General features: G+C 41.4%; 1 protein-coding gene and 1 pseudogene across 1 annotated transcript; both read right to left on the minus strand.

Annotated features, from left to right (window-relative positions):
• Positions 1 to 1,179: 1,179 nt before the first annotated feature.
• LOC117491168 (high-affinity choline transporter 1-like) lies at positions 1,180 to 11,179 on the minus strand. Its single transcript, XM_034141034.1, is given in 9 exon segments — positions 1,180 to 2,205; positions 3,604 to 3,821; positions 4,331 to 4,484; positions 4,561 to 4,704; positions 4,859 to 5,007; positions 6,762 to 6,917; positions 7,245 to 7,361; positions 10,997 to 11,158; positions 11,161 to 11,179. Coding segments are annotated over 9 exon segments (1,680 nt in total). The 3' UTR covers positions 1,180 to 1,644.
• Positions 11,180 to 14,018: 2,839 nt separating this feature from the next.
• The window catches only part of LOC117491182, a 28,395-nt pseudogene continuing 26,041 nt past the window's right edge, over positions 14,019 to 16,372 (minus strand).

A 16,372-nucleotide genomic window follows, 5' to 3' on the forward strand; every position in this document is an offset into this window, starting at 1 on the left:
CTTTTTCCAACTCAAGAGCACATTAAATACTTGGAACCTTTTTCAGACATTTTATTTGCATCTCGTTTATGGCATATGGATTCAGCAAGAAATATAAAATATATATAAAACAACAGCACTCATGGTGTCCTTAGTGTGAACTGCTTCAAAGGTTTCTATGTTCACATGAGTCTTGTTTGTTTTACATCACATTGGAATAACAGTTGTACCTTACATTTACACAAACAAGCACCTCATGCACTTTGTAAAAGTGTTTAGCACAATGCCTACTAGCTGACGTCTGGCTGACTGAAGTAAATCAAGAAGACAAACCGGTTTAATGGAAACCTTTCAAACGTCAATGCCCTCTGGTAAAATGCCTGAGCAAAGTGTAATACTTGATAAGTCACACCCATAACGAAAAACACAAAGCAAAACACATTTTGTCAATCACAGCATTAAAAGGAACACCTTTGCTGGGGTCTACTTTAGTTTTTCTGCTAAATAAAAAGGATAGCAAGTGCAAGAGGCTGCCAGCAAGTAACGGACGTGGAGCTGAAATGACTGGTTTGCTGTCATGTCTGCTGCATGGGGACATGAGGCTAATCTAAACCCTTTAAACACATGCCTTACTGCCAAGTCGCGTATTTTGATACATGCTTTTGATTATCACTGTCTACGAAAAATTATATTTTAAGATGAAGATGAACCTTTAGATATCCCCCTAGGGGTTTTTACATACATCGTTTTAACCACAGAGTACACAGGTATGTTGCACACGTGCGCATGCAGGCTGGTTGGGGGTTCGGTGCCTTGCTCAAGGGCACCTCGGCAGGGACCAGGAGGCGAACTAGCACCTATCCAGCTACCAGTCCATACTATTATCTTTCACTAATAACCCTTTTCCACTGAAAGGAGCTACACTTGTGCTGGTGCCAGTTTGATAGCAGGTGGTAGATCTTTGCAAACCAGTCAGCCGTTTTTCCACCGCGCAGATCCCGAGTCCATCTACGTCAGGACGCCACTTTCTTTTTCCAGCATCACCAGAATGATCCTTCACAACAACAACAACAACAACAACAATAACAACAAGGAAGGAGTTGTGTTTTGTTCTCCAGATTTAATTGAAAACCACTTCTGCAACCTGCAACCAATTCAACAAACCTTTTTTCAACTCAAGAGCACATTAAATACTTGGAACCTTTTTCAGACATTTTATTTGCAATTATACATATCTCGTTTATGGCATATGGATTCAGCAAGAAAAAAGCATACATATAAAACAACGTCACTCATTGTGTCCTTAGTGTGAACTGCTTCAAAGGTTTCAAATTCACATGAGTCTTGTTTGTTTTAAATCACATTGGAATAACAGTTGTACCTTACATTTACACAAACAAGCACCTCATGCACTGTGCAAAAGTGTTTAGCACAATGCCTAAGGGCTTGAAATAAACCAAAAAAATCCCAAATTAAATGTTTGTAGCCGTCCCAGGAGTTAGCACTCTATTGATCATCACCCGCAACCGCTATCTTCCCCATTGCAAGGCCGAAACCCAAACCTAAAACCTATTTGTGCTTCTGATTGCCATGTTTTGGATTAGGATCAACCCCTCCACGACAAAGAGGAGGTTGCCCTTATCTTATCTTATACACACAGGAATGCTAACAGTTTGTGCTAGCCATTAGCGTTGATGCCTCTGTCTGAGAGTTGCTTCCATTCAGTTTCTCACTCTCATTATGCTCTGTAGCGCCATCTGTTGGTGTGTCTGGTTGCAATGAGTGCTGGGTTTTCACTTTAAACACATCCCACTTCTCAGGAAGATGGCCTTTGTTGAAGAGCACAGAAGTCAGGTAGGAGAACAACAAGATGACAGCAATGGCCGAAAGCATGGAGATGGTTTTAACTGGAGAGTACTGGACGTAAACACCGTTCTCAAGAGTGCATCCTGGGAAGTGTAGGATTGGTGCGATCCCTAGTGATGGGTCTCCACTTAGCAGTCGTACCATTATTCCCAACAACAAGCCCATAACAGCCCCGTAACTGTTGGAGATGTCGACGAAGAGGACGCAGACGAGTTGAGGGAAGAGTATGACGTAGGCGATTTCAGCTCCGATGAACCAGAACAATAAGATGCTGTTTTTCAGGAAGGAAAGCGATGAACCAAACACGCCCACGACCAACACGGAGGCTCGGATCACCCACTGGATCTCCCTCTCCGACGCCTGAAGAAGAAGAAGAGAGGAAGAAGAACAGATAAACAGCACATTATTGAGACTGTCCTTTTTTAACCTGTTAAGCCCTGAGCCTGTTTTTCAGGCCTCAGGCTCGAAAATGACATTCCCAGAACAAATGACCATATCTTCCCTTCTAAAAGGGTTACATTAATAATCTTTTTTCTCAAAGTAATGATAAACCTGTGAGTTGGATGTAGAAAAGTCAGAATCAATATAGGTGTTTTTTATTTTAAAGATTGTGTCCGTCCAAAGATTCTTTTTTACTTATAGTGAAAACTACCCTTGGATGATGGGTTAGTAGACTAAAAGCTTTAGGAATCCAAAGTACAACATATAATAAGTACCCTGTATCAAGATTGATGCAAAACAAGTGACATTTGACCTTTTTAGAGAGATTTAGCAAAAAACACTCCACCTCTGAGGTGATTTGAGTGGAAATCTTTTTTTTTTCATATCTCTGGAACTCATTGGTCGATTTTGATGGTTGACACCTCTTTCTGACCGATAGAGCCAATAGAATCGAAGGGGGAGTCCCCCACACACACTCATAGTGAAACAAAAAGGTGGGGGCTTTAAGCATGTAATTTTGAATTAGAGTGAAGCTACAGTCTAGCTCTGACATCTAGAAACGTAAAAGCATGGATTATCCGTCTTAATGCTCATGGATTATCAGAAATCATTTAAAAGGGACACAGACACATTGGATTAACCTATGGATTAACTTCAGCAGCGTTTTTATCGTTTTAATGCCATTGAAGACCACTTTGGAGAGACTACAGAGCCAAGGTAAAAATGTTAGCATTTTTAGCTACCTAGCGTCACCTGTTTTGATGTCTGTTTTTGTTTATAACGTCGCAAATTCGTATAATTCAGTGGTAATGTCGGTGTTAATGGATTCTGTGTCACCTCACGATGTGAATCGATGTCATGGATCTGGAGAAAAGATAAATAATAAGGTTTTGTGAGTGATTTTCGGTGCAGTAATCTGTTTCGCTCGTTGCTAATTCAGAGGCTCAGTGTTAGCATTGTGGGTTTTCTTTTGAAAAAAAAAAAAAAATGATCAGTTAGATGAGTTTCTTCCCGTTACATGGATATAAAACATTCATAGTTTATTACATGAACATGCCCTCAGACACTGTTTCCTGCATGATGTTGCGGCAGTGCCCCGGTACCGGGGTCTCTCGGGCTTAACAGGTTAAATAACTATTTTATTGCTTTCATATCTCATTGATTCTTCATATTATCTTGTTTTCTATCATACCACTCTATGATTCTCCTGTAGTCCATTCCTTTTTTTGCAAAGTACAAACTAAACTATCAATCAACTATTCTCATGTAGCTTTCTTTGTAATGTACCACACCGAAATAAGTATAAATTTTCTTCACCTGGGGTCTCAGGATGTTCTTGTAAATGCTGGAGGTGAAGACAGAAGCTGCAGAAAGCAAAACGGAGTCGAGGGACGACATCGCGGCGGCGGCCACAGCTCCAATACCGATGATGGAGATGAAGGAAGGAGTGAGATGTTGGAGGCTGAGGGGCAGAACTAGAGCTGATTCCCCACGTTCATATGGAGACGGAGAACCGTACGAAGTCATGTTCCAGTCTAAAGCATGGACACAGAAGAAGGAGAGACTGAAAAAGGCTCACATTATCTGTGAGATTCTGAGACAAGCCTACTGTTATGTGAATATATATTATGTGAGGTGTTGAACAAAGTCAACTTTTCAAATTGCATTTTGCTGAAATATATCTTCTTTTCTAGCACATTTGCTAAAGCCTGCAGTCCATAAAAAGATATAAGTGTTTCTTAGTTTGGTTTTCTAAACTATGTTATTCGGCAGTTCTTGTCAGGGTTTGGAAAGAGTAAGGACCCAAAAGCAGTAAGAATGTAAACACAAGGTGAGCTTTTAGTAACTTAAAAGCTGGTATAAAAATATAAAAACTGAAGAAACAGGCGAAGTAGAACAAAAGGAAAAGTAGCAAACAAAACTAGAACAAACCCGGAGGACTAGGAGGGAAACAGGAAATCCAGAACCAAACCATAGGAATATGACAGGTGCTTAAAGACATCAGTTTTCACAGGTTCCCTCAGTATTTAGAAACAGTTGTTACCTGTGGAGGCAGCAGCTGCCCCAAAAAGTATTGAAGGAATCCCCAAAATAGGCAGGAAGAAAGCCGAAAAAAAGCAAGTGGTCTTTGCTGTCGATGTGGACGATGCCGACAAAGTCCTCTGATGAATGCACTGATATCCCAGACTCCCCAGGGCCTTAAAGTCAAAACAGTAAATTGGTTAATATTTTTTTATTAACGTGAATTGTGTTTGTAATTATCCACTTCCTTACCATGAATAAGAAATCGTCAATCAGTATCCAGGTCTTTTTCAGCTCGGGTGATCCTATCCAGGGAGTGTGCAGGGTGTTGTTCATCAGTGTCTGACTAATGTCCGAAACGTGGGGGTTCATCAAAGCAAAGGGAACACAGATCCACTGCAGGGACAGAAAAATATGTAAATAGAAACACACAGAACTGTGGAGACACGGACAGTTGTTGTACATGAATTATGATTTTGATGCACCGAATTTGCCATAGTGGGTTCGGTGATGTGGTCCCCATAAACTGAGTAGCGAGTAGCAAACTCACCAAGCTGATGAATAAAAGGATAAGCTGTACAATATCTGTGTAGGCCACCGAGTAGAGACCCCCCAGCAGAGTGTAGATAATGGCGACGGCAGCAGAGATCCATACGCACACACTGAAGGGAAAATCCAGGACCACACTCATGGTTCCTCCTGTCAAACACATTGTATCAGGACAATGTTATAAACTGTGTTATTGGACTGTGTTGGTCAGGGATTGGCCATAACAAACACCAGGTTTATTGGCTGAAGACCTGAGGAAGACTATGTTATAGTGTACGTCGTCTGCATAGTGATGGTGATGGTGATAGTTTACCATAAGTAATGGCCCGTAGAAGCGTCTAGTTGAGAAAGAAGAGGTCTCAAAATCTAGCTTTGACAACAACTTTCCCAAACAAGAATGATGCAGGAAACGATAATGCTTAGGTTGGAGGCAAGCCAAAGAACAGGAAGGTTGGGGTTAGGGTTAGAATGAAGGCCTTATGGCACTCCTTGATCCGATAAAAGCCAGGCTCACAAACCTGAGGAGAACTGATTTGGAAACATTTTGGGTAGAAAAGAGAAGGCATGAGCAGACTAGTTCTGGGACCCCTTCAAGTATGCCAGAGATCTGCTGGAGGAGAAGAAGACAGGGAAGCTTATGAAAGCTGTGTAGGAGTTGAAAAACCACATTGAAGAACAACTTGGCAACAGCAACAAGAAAATCCCTCTTGGGCCCAATTGGGCCTTCCCAATTAGACACGGCACCACTCAAGTGGACAGCGAAAATGCAGGCGGTAGAGAAAGTAATCTGCATCATCACCTGGATGGCTTTCTCCATGGTTCTAAAGCTACTCTGGAGACTCCGGAGAAGACTGAAAGAGCTCATCATATGGGCAAGAATCTAAATCAAACTGGACAAGTCTTACGTTTTTGTCAAATTATAAAAAAGGGGCTAAGAATTACAAATATCCTTCTCTGATCGGGAGAAGATTCCACGAGTGGCAGAGCAATCTGTACAGAATGTTGGGAGGTTGTATACTGCTGATCTCTCAGACAAAAAACACGTCTTCCTCTTTCATGGCAGACTGGGTTGACCATAGCCAGTTCACTTTGTACCGACGCCTGATGTGGCCGTTGAAACTGTGAGAAATCTTTAACAACAGCACTGGAGATAGGAGCCAACAACTATATCCTCAAATGGCTAGGTCTTCCTCTGGGCTTATCCAGTGTGGCCCTGTTTTGAAGAAACACACTCAAGGTCAGAGTCCTGCATCGCGGGTGATTTGCGGGTCGTATTTTTTTTTTTTTTTTTTAAATGGCTGAGGTGAAGGCGAAGCTCCCTAGCGAAAAACATAGCCTTGTCAATAACTCTTCCTCAAGAGCGAAATCCAAAGTCTAGGAGGCTTTTGGTGTCATCTTAGATGGAGAAAATAACCAACATCCCATGCTTTTAGAGCCAATTACGCAACTGCGTGTGTTAATAATTGCATGCTTTCACTGCTCATAGGATATGCCGGATCGGGTCGGTTTGCAGATCTTGTGTGATCTAGGTGTGGTTGGCAGGGCGGGATCGGTATTGCGCGTCGCAGGGCGGGAAATCAGACCCGTGCAGGACTCTGCTCAAGTGTGTGTGTGTGTGTGTGTGTGTGTGTGTGTGTGTGTGTGTGTGTGTGTGTGTGTGTGTGTGTGTGTGTGTGTGTGTGTGTGTGTGTGTGTGTGTGTGTGTGTGTGTGTGTGTGTGTGTGTGTGTGTGTGTGTGTGTGTGTGTGTGTGTTGTGTGTGTGTGTGTGTGTGTGTGTGTGTGTGTGTGTGTGTGTGTGTGAGCATGTAGTATATATGTGAAATATGCTTTTACTTCAACGCCCATGTATCTTTGTCCAAACCAGTGTGTGTGTGTTTTAACAGAGAGAATCTATATACCATACCTAAACCAATTAGTGTGCCGGGTAACCAGACAACATCCAAACTAATTGAAGCCAGGGACAGTGCAGCAGTTACTACTTTTCCATACTTGGCATTGAAGGGGTCCAGCAACGTCACACAGTTTCTGTCTCTCATCGGCTTTACAAACACCAAGCCACCTTAAATTAAAAGAGGACAGAAAACATCACAATTAAAGAAACTAAATATATACATTTTCTTAGGCTGCGTTTGAAATCACCTACTAAATATTAATCAAACTGAATATGAGGTGTGAAAGAAAACCCTAGATGTATAATACCTTTAAATACTTTGTTTTTATAACAATTTATATCTGTAACAACTATTTGGAAAAGAGAAATTCAATTTTTATTAAATAGTGATATTTTCTTCAGTTCATTTTTAAATATTACAAATCTAAATGTTTTACCTATTTCATATTATCTGGCTACATTTGTTTATCCTGTCAGATGTAATATCAAACTTACATATAATAAAAGATGAGCTGTATGCCAATAGCATCAGGATAGCCCAGGTTAGACCCATAGATGGCAGGTACACCATCTCAGCTGTGCCAACAATGAAGCCTCCTCCGACCCAGGTAGCTACGGGAGAGAATAACACACAACAATTCAATTAGTGGACAAACAGCTATTTCCACAAAGGGTGTTATGCCAATCTAAGAAATAAATTGGAGCATATACCCCTCGTTTAAGATTTCAATCAGCAGACACGTACTTTAGTTGACACCTATTATGCAAAATGCACTTTTTGAAGTCTTTTATAAATAAATATGTGTCCCCGGTGTGTCCGGAAACTCACAAAGTGTCGGAAAGCAAAACCCTATTTCTTTTCCTCCGTACCCAAATCCCAAATCGCATTAAAAGAAAGGAAGCGCACACACTCCCTCACTAACATTTTGGCTTAACTATTTGTTTGTTAAGAAAGGTAGTACATGTTTTCATCAGAGTTGTCTTTATTTCAGTTAAAGTTATAAAAACAGTTTACATAGAAAAACTAATAACATGCATCTAAATGAATTTGTCAGTCTGTAAAACACACAATCACAAAGTAATCACCATTTCCTTTGTTCAGACCTGGAAGCCATCTTGTGCCAGTGCTCAAAGGGGGAGCACGCCTCCAAAGTACTCCTTATATGTGCCGTATGAGTAGGCGGAGTCTTGGACGTGATTGGTCAGGAAATGTGTGATTTTATGAATGTCAATTTGGTTAAAAACTATCCGTTTTAAGCAGACCTTGTTGTTTTTGAAGGTACAATATTTATGTTGATGCAATTATGAATTTACTTAAGCCTTTAGGATTTTATTAAATGTAGACAACAGTATTTAATTTTGTATTTAACCCTTCACTCCGCTTTCAGAACCATGACCTGATTGACCAGGTTGGATTGGGAAGGCGGGCAGTCTCCTATAAATTTGGTTGGGAAGAGAGGGGAAGGGGGCTTTTTGGTGTTTGTTCCTTTTTCATTTATTTTTTAATTTAATTGTTTATTTGAACCGGGACAGTGCACATTAACCTGTTAAGCCCTGAGCCTGTTTTTCAGGTCTCAGGCTCGAAAATGACATTCCCAGAACAAATGACCATATCTTCCCTTCTAAAAGGGTTAAATTAATAATCTTTTTTCTCAAAGTAATGATAAACCTGTGAGTTGGAAGTAGAAAAGTCAGAATCAATATAGATGTTTTTAAAATTTTAAAGAAAATTCAGATTTTACATAGTAAAAAATTGTAAATTATAGTGTCCGTCCAAAAATTATTTTTTACTTATAGTGAAAACCTCCCTTGGATGATGGGTTAGTAGACTAAAAGCTTTAGGAATCCAAAGTACAACATATAATAAGTACCCTGTATCAAGATTGATGCAAAACAAGTGACATTTGACCTTTTTAGATAATAAAAGAAACATTAAAAGAAAAAATACATTAATAAAAAGTACATGAATAAAAAAGTACATGAATAAAAAGTTACAGTGCAGTTTAAGATATGAATAGTTCACACAAAGGGCCAGACCCAGAATCAGCACAAGTAACAGGGCTGAAATAGAGGGGTATGATGCATGGCTAGAATGGGTGATCTGTTTGGTATTTTCAAAACACTTCAGAGAGATGTTTTGTATAGATATGGCCCTATAATATATTGTTCAAATATAGCAAAATAGGTGAGCTTTAAAAGAGGTTTACGAGTCATCTAATGCAGTGGTTCCCAACCTGGGGGAGATCGGTCTCCTCCATTTTGTAGATTATTTACGACTTTTTAATCCACATAAACACATCGGCAAAATCCGGCTTACTTTGAGCATGTGTTTTAAACAGTTTATTCCCCTTGTGAATTGTTTCCACTTGTGCCGTCCTTTAATTTCTTCATACAGCGGGCATCCAAATTAATTAATCCTGAGTCCAATAACCATCAAAGTCACTCCAATAGTGCTCCTTAATTACGCTTTCATCCTCCATTTTTGAGACTTTTAAACTTTAATTACCGCTGTTTAATTACACGTCTTTCTTGCATTTCTTAACCCTTTTCTTTTAGACAAAACAACGTCAAGGGTATCATTGTTCATCACCACTTGATTAAAACAAGCGTTGTTTTGCATCCAGGTCACATGACACCTATAGAACTTTAACAGAACTGTACACATATTTCCTTTACAATCACGCCTTTTGAATCTTGCTCCAGGACATTGGTATCGAAGGTACTGCACTCAGGTGGCTCCAGTCCTACCTCTCCGACAGATCCCACTTCATCTCCCTCAACAACCACTCCTCTGCCACAGCCTCAGTCACCCAAGGTGTTCCCCAAGGTTCAGTACTCGGCCCCCTCCTCTTCATCATCTACATCAGGGATGGGCAAATGGCGGCCCGGGGGCCTCCTCTTTTTGCGTCCCTCAGATTAATTTATAAACAACGTATTTAATAAAAGAAAATATATATATCTATTATTTTTTATTTTTTTACTTTTAGTACTGATACCGTCCACTAGACTCCTAGTTACGTCGCAAGCTGTGTACATGATTTCGTTCGGCAGCCAAATACCGCAAAATAATCTGTGACGCGTTTGTGTGTATTGTGTTTGGTTCCCGGGGAAACACTCACAAGAAGCACCGGCTGTTGTTATGCCTGCTGTGACGTTAAGTTACCGCTTGTAATTATGCCTTTACAAGCTTCAAAGTTGTATTTATCATCTGAATTTGGCAAAACAAGTTTAATATTCTAAAAACCAAGACTTTGTTTATTTGAAATCAGATGAAAACAAACTGTCACGGACCCTGCCGTCTTATCTATGATTACTATACGCTTTTCATTCATAATTTCAGCGGGAGGGAGGGTGAGCGGCGCTGAGGAACAGCAGAGTGCGGGTTGACAGGTGTCTGTGTGGACATTCCTCTTGTTGTGCATCAGCAGAGGCTACAAGTGTCTTAGGTTCAAGTTAGACAACTAATGTCTGGGTTAGTGTTCATTTCTTCATGTTTATGTCATCTTAATGGTTAATCTTAATGCACACACATTTTCCGTGCTTTCCAATAGTTTAAAATAGTTTTATTCCACTGTTAAATAACCTGTTCAATACAAACATGCCACTTGTAAAAATTAAATAACATTTCTGTGAACTGATATTTGTTTAGTGAGCTTATTAGAGGATGTTCCCTGAAAGATTGTAAAATGTCAATGAAGATGTCAGACTTAATTTGTTAATAATTACATACAATACATGGAATTTGTGTGTGTGTGTGTTCCAAGTGAATCTGCGGCCCCCTGGTGGCCAGTACATACATTATGTGGCCCCCACCACCATCCAAGTTGCCCATCCCTGCCCTACACCATCTGGCCCCCCCCTACCTCACTGACCTCCTCATCCTCTACCAACCCCCCCGGTCCCTCAGATCCACCTCAGCCGGTTTGCTTTCCATCCCCAAGGCCAAACTCCAGAGCTTCGGGGACAGAGCCTTCTCTGTCGCAGCCCCGAAGCTCTGGAACTCCCTCCCCCAAGACCTCCGTGAATCTGAGTCCCTCATCCTGTTCCAATCCCGCCTCATGACCCATCTCTTCTCATCAGTATACTCATAGCCCCCCCCCCATCGACCCCTGTCTGTCGTTCGTCTTCGTCTGTCCTTCTCCCACCCCTCCAAACTGTAAAGCGACTTTGAGACTATGAAATGCGCTATATAAAATCAATTTATTATTATTATTATTATTATTATTAATTCCAGTTTTCCTCCTCACCTGTCATTGTGAAGATCCCCACCACCAAGCTAATGCTCCGGTTTCCCAGCAGAGCCATATCCATCCCAGTGGCTGCGCTTCTCTTCTGTTCCCTTTTGGACTTGAAAGAAGCCCAGATGCCGGTCCCAAGAACCAGCAGGTAGAAAATCACCATGGCTATCATCCTGGGATGTTAACAGCCATGATAGATGCTGACTGACTCCCCTACTAGCTGACGTCTGGCTGACTGAGTGAAGTAAATCAAGAAGACAAACCGGTTTAATGAAAACCTTTCAAGCGTCAATGTACATAAATGCCCTCTGGTAAAATGCCTGAGCAAAGTGTAATACTTGATAAGCATCGAGAAATGTCATTAAAGCATCTCGGCAATACAAAATGTCACACCCATAACAAAAAGCACAAAGCAAAACACATTTTGTCAATCACAGCATTAAAAGGAACACCTTTGCTGGGGTCTACTTTAGTTTTTCTGCTAAATAAAAAGGATAGCAAGTGCAAGAGGCTGCCAGCAAGTAACGGACGTGGAGCTGAAATGACTGGTTTGCTGTCATGTCTGCTGCATGGGGACATGAGGCTAATCTAAACCCTTTAAACACATGCCTTACTGCCAAGTCGCGTATTTTGATACATGCTTTTGATTATCACTTTCTACGAATAATTATATTATAAGAAGAAGAAGAAGAAGAAGAAGAAGAACCTTTAGTTATCCCCCTAGGGGTTTTTACATACATCGTTTTAAGAGTACACAGGTATGTTGCACACATGCACATGCAGGCTGGTTGGGGGTCCGGTGCCTTGCTCAAGGGCATCTCGGCAGGGACTAGGAGGCGAAATAGCACCTATCCAGCTACCAGTCCATACTCCAATTAGTTCTTTGGGTCAATTCGGTACAAACTTAAAATTGTCTACAAACATCTCTTCATATTATCTTTCACTAATAACCCTTTTCCACTGAAAGGAGGTACACTTGTGCTGGTGCCAGTTTGATAGCAGGTGGTTGATCTTTGCAAACCAGTCAGCCTTTTTTCCAACACCCAGATCCCGAGTCCATCCACGCCAGGACGCCACTTTCATTTTCCAGCATCACCAGAATGATCCTTCACAACAACAACAACAACAACAGCAACAACAACAACAATAACAACAAGGAAGGAGTTGTGTTCCTGTTGCTGTTATTCTCCAGATTGAATTGAAAACCACTTCTGCAACCAATTCAACTTACCTTTTTCCAACTCAAGAGCACATTAAATACTTGGAACCTTTTTCAGACGTTTTATTTACATTTATACGCATCTCGTTTATGGCATATGGATTCAGCAAGAAAAAAGCATACATATAAAACAACGTCACTCATGGTGTCCTTAGTGTGAACTGCTTCAAAGGTTTCAAATTCACATGAGTCTTGTTTGTTTTACATCACAGTGGAATAACAGTTGTACCTTACATTTACACAAACAAGCACCTCATGCACTGTGCAAAAGTGTTTAGCACAATGCCTAAGGACTTGAAATAAACCAAAACATCCTAAATTAAATTGTTGTAGCCGTCCCAGGAGTTAGCACTCTATTGATCATCACCCACAACCGCTATCTGCCCCATTGCCAGGTCGAAAACCCAAACCTAAAACCTATTTGTGCTTCTGATTGCCATGTTTTGGATTAGGGTTCAACTCTACGGTGGCCCTGAAGTGCAAGACACCACAGCATTTCACAAAACACTACAGCATTTCAGAAAACACTACAGCATTTCACAAAACACTACAGCATTTCAGAAAACACCACAGCATTTCACATTGGACGGAAAGGGTATTCCTTTAGGGAGAACACTTCTTGTTTGTGATTGGACAGAGCCAGCCAGAGAAGCACTGCTGTGATTGGTTGTTTTTGCTGCCAGTCAAGAAATGACGCTTTGAGATTGGTCAGCACCCGACAGCCCAACATGTCCCAACACAACGCTCCAACACAACGCTCTGAGTGTGTGCTAACAGCCGTTAGCCGTTAGCACACACTCAGAGCTCACAGCTCCTCATATCTTCAGAAACTGGACAAAAGTTAAACATGTACAAACCACAGACTGTCTGTGTCATGGCGAATACAGTCGCTGCTTTATTTATGTCTGTATGATGTTGTTGTGAGTGTGGACGGAGCAGCTACAGGTTAGTTTAGCCTGATGGATCCGATTCCATTCAGAAAACACGCATTTTAAAAGGATATTCGCCTGCCGTCTGTCTGCAGACTTGTCAAAGCATTAATTCATGGTTTTTACTAACCGGTATCAGTATGTAGTTACTTCGGCATCACTTTGAAACGTGTATTACAATTAAATCACGGTAAAATTGGTTGGTATCTCCCATTGGATTTACAGCCGCGGTGAAACTCGAGCGATTAGAGCGATGCGAATATTGGGTAGTCTACCATAGTATTTACATGGAGATAAGCCCCTTAAAAACCATGAATTAATGCTTTATTCATTCCGCGGCTGTCAGCTGTGTTTACTCCTGTCATTCAAACAAGACGCGCTGGAGAGGGGGGCGGGGAGTATCTCCATGTAAATCCTATCGGAATCGGATCGATCAGGCTAAACTAACCTGTAGCTGGTCCGTCCACACTCACAACAACGTCATACAGACATAAATAAAGCAGCGACTGTATTCGCCATGACACAGACAGTCTGTGGTTTGTACATGTTTCACTTTTGTCCAGTTTCTGAACATATATGAGGAGGAGCTGTGAGCTCTGAGTGTGTGCTAACGGCTGATGTGTTGGGACATGTTGGGCTGTCGGGTGCTGACCAATCACGAAGCATCATTTCTTGACTGGCAGCAAAACAACCAATCACAGCAGTGCTTCTCTGGCTGGCTCTGTCCAATCACAAACAAGAAGTGTTCTCCCTAAAGGAATACCCTTTCCGTCCAATGTGAGATGCTGTAGTGTTTTCTGAAATGCTATAGTGTTTTCTGAAATGCTATAGTGTTTTCTGAAATGCTGTAGTGTTTTCTGAAATGCTGTGGTGTCTTGCACTTAAGGGCCACCGTACAACCCCTCCTCGACAACAAATTCCCAAATTGGGATAAATAAAGTACATCTTATCTTATACACACAGGAATGCTAACAGTTTGTGCTAGCCATTAAGCGTTGATGCCTCTGTCTGAGAGTTGCTTCCAATTCAGTTTCTCACTCTCATTAGGCTCTGTAGCGCCATCTGTTGGTGTGTCTGGTTGCAATGAGTGCTGGGTTTTCACTTTAAACACATCCCACTTCTCAGGAAGATGGCCTTGTTGAAGAAGCACAGAAGTCAAGTAGGAGAACAACAAGATGGCAGCAATGGCCGAACAGCATGGAGATGGTTTCTAACTGGAGAGTACTGGACGTAAACACCGTTCTCAAGAGTGCATCCTGGGAAGTGTAGGATGGTGCGATCCCTATGATGGGTCTCCACTTAGCAGTCGTACCATTATCCCAACAACAAGCCCCATAACAGCCCCGTAAACTGTTGGAGATGTCGACGAAAAGGACGCAGACGAGTTGAGGGAAGAGTATGACGTAGGCGATTTCAGCTCCGATGAACCAGAACAATAAGATGCTGTTTTTCAGGAAGGTAAGCGATGAACCAAACACGCCCACGACCAACACGGAGGCTCGGAGCACCCACTGGATCTCCCTGTCCGACGCCTGAAGAAGAAGAGAGGAAGAAGAACAGATAAACAGCACATTATTGAGACTGTCCTTTTTTAAATAACTATTTTATTGCTTTCATATCTCATTGATTCTTCAAATTATCTTGTTTTCTATAACACCACTCTATGATTCTCCTGTAGTCCATTCCTTTTTTTGCAAAGTACAAACTAAACTATCAATCAACTATTCTCATGTAGGTTTCTTTGTAATGTACCACACCAAAATAAGTATATATTTTCTTCACCTGGGGTCTCAGGATGTTCTTGTAAATGCTGGAGGTGAAGACAGAAGCTGCAGAAAGCAAATAGGAGTCGAGGGACGACATCGCGGCAGCGGCCACAGCTCCAATACCGATGATGAAGATGAAGGAAGGAGTGAGATGTTGGAGGCTGAGGGGCAGAACTAGAGCTGATTCCCCACGTTCATATGGAGACGGAGAACCGTACGAAGTCATGTTCTAGTCTAAAGCATGGACACAGAAGGAGAGACTGAAAAAGGCTCACATTATCTGTGAGATTCTGAGACAAGCCTACTGTAATGTGAATATATATCATGTGAGGTGTTGAACAAAGTCAACTTTTCAAATTGCATTTTGCTGAAATATATCTTCTTTTCTAGCACATTTGCTAAAGCCTGCAGTCTATATAAAGATATAAGTGTTTCTTAGTTTGGTTTTCTAAACTATGTTATTCGGCAGTTCTTGTCAGGGTTTGGAAAGAGTAAGGACCCAAAAGCAGTAAGAATGTGAACTAAAGGCGAGCTTTTAGTAACTTAAAAGCTGGTAGAAAAATATAAAAACTGAAGAAACAGGTGAAGTCGAACAAAAGGAAAAGTAGCAAACAAAACTAGAACAAACCCGGAGGACTAGGAGGGAAGCAGGAAATCCAGAACCAAACCATACGAAAACGACAGGTGCTTAAATACATCAGTTTTCACAGGTTCCCTCAGTATTTGTCAGGGTAGAGCGAAGCAGACAGGACCCAAATGCAGATTTCACAGAAAATACCTTTATTTCAAGGTTAAATAGAAACAAACAGAACTCTTCCCCATGAACACAGTCAAATACAAACAAGGATCTCACAAAGACTAACAGGAAAAAATGAACCTAAATGCACACAGGACTAATCAAAGAAACAAGAGACAGGTGAGGAGAAAACACAAGGGCACAAGGTGAACACAATCAGGAAATCAGGTAGGAGGGAACACACAGACAGGAAACCAAAGACAGATCTAGACAAGACAAAACACAACACAGACAGATCGTGACAGTATTTAGAAACAGTAGTTACCTGTGGAGGCAGCAGCTGCCCCAAAAAGTACTGAAGGAATCACCAAAAGTGGCAGGAAGAAAGCAGAAACATAGCAAGTGGTCTTGGCTGTCGATGTGGACGATGCCGACAAAGTCCTCTGATGAAGGCACTGATATCCCAGACTCCCAAGGGCCTTAAAGTCAAAACAGTAAATTGGTTAATGTTTTTTTATTAACGTGAATTGTGTTTGTAATTATTCACTTCCTTACGAAGAATAGGAAATCGTCCATCAGTATCCAGGACTTTTTCAGCTCCGGTGCTCCTATCCAGGGAGTGTGCAGGGTGTTGTTCATCAGTGTGTGACTAATGTCCGAAACGTGGGGGTTCACCAAAGCAAAGGGAACACAGATCCACTGCAGAGACAGAAAAAGGTGTAAATAGAAAACACA

The sequence above is a fragment of the Trematomus bernacchii genome, unplaced genomic scaffold (genome assembly GCF_902827165.1).
Source record: "Trematomus bernacchii unplaced genomic scaffold, fTreBer1.1, whole genome shotgun sequence".
NCBI classification, from domain to species: domain Eukaryota; kingdom Metazoa; phylum Chordata; class Actinopteri; order Perciformes; family Nototheniidae; genus Trematomus; species Trematomus bernacchii.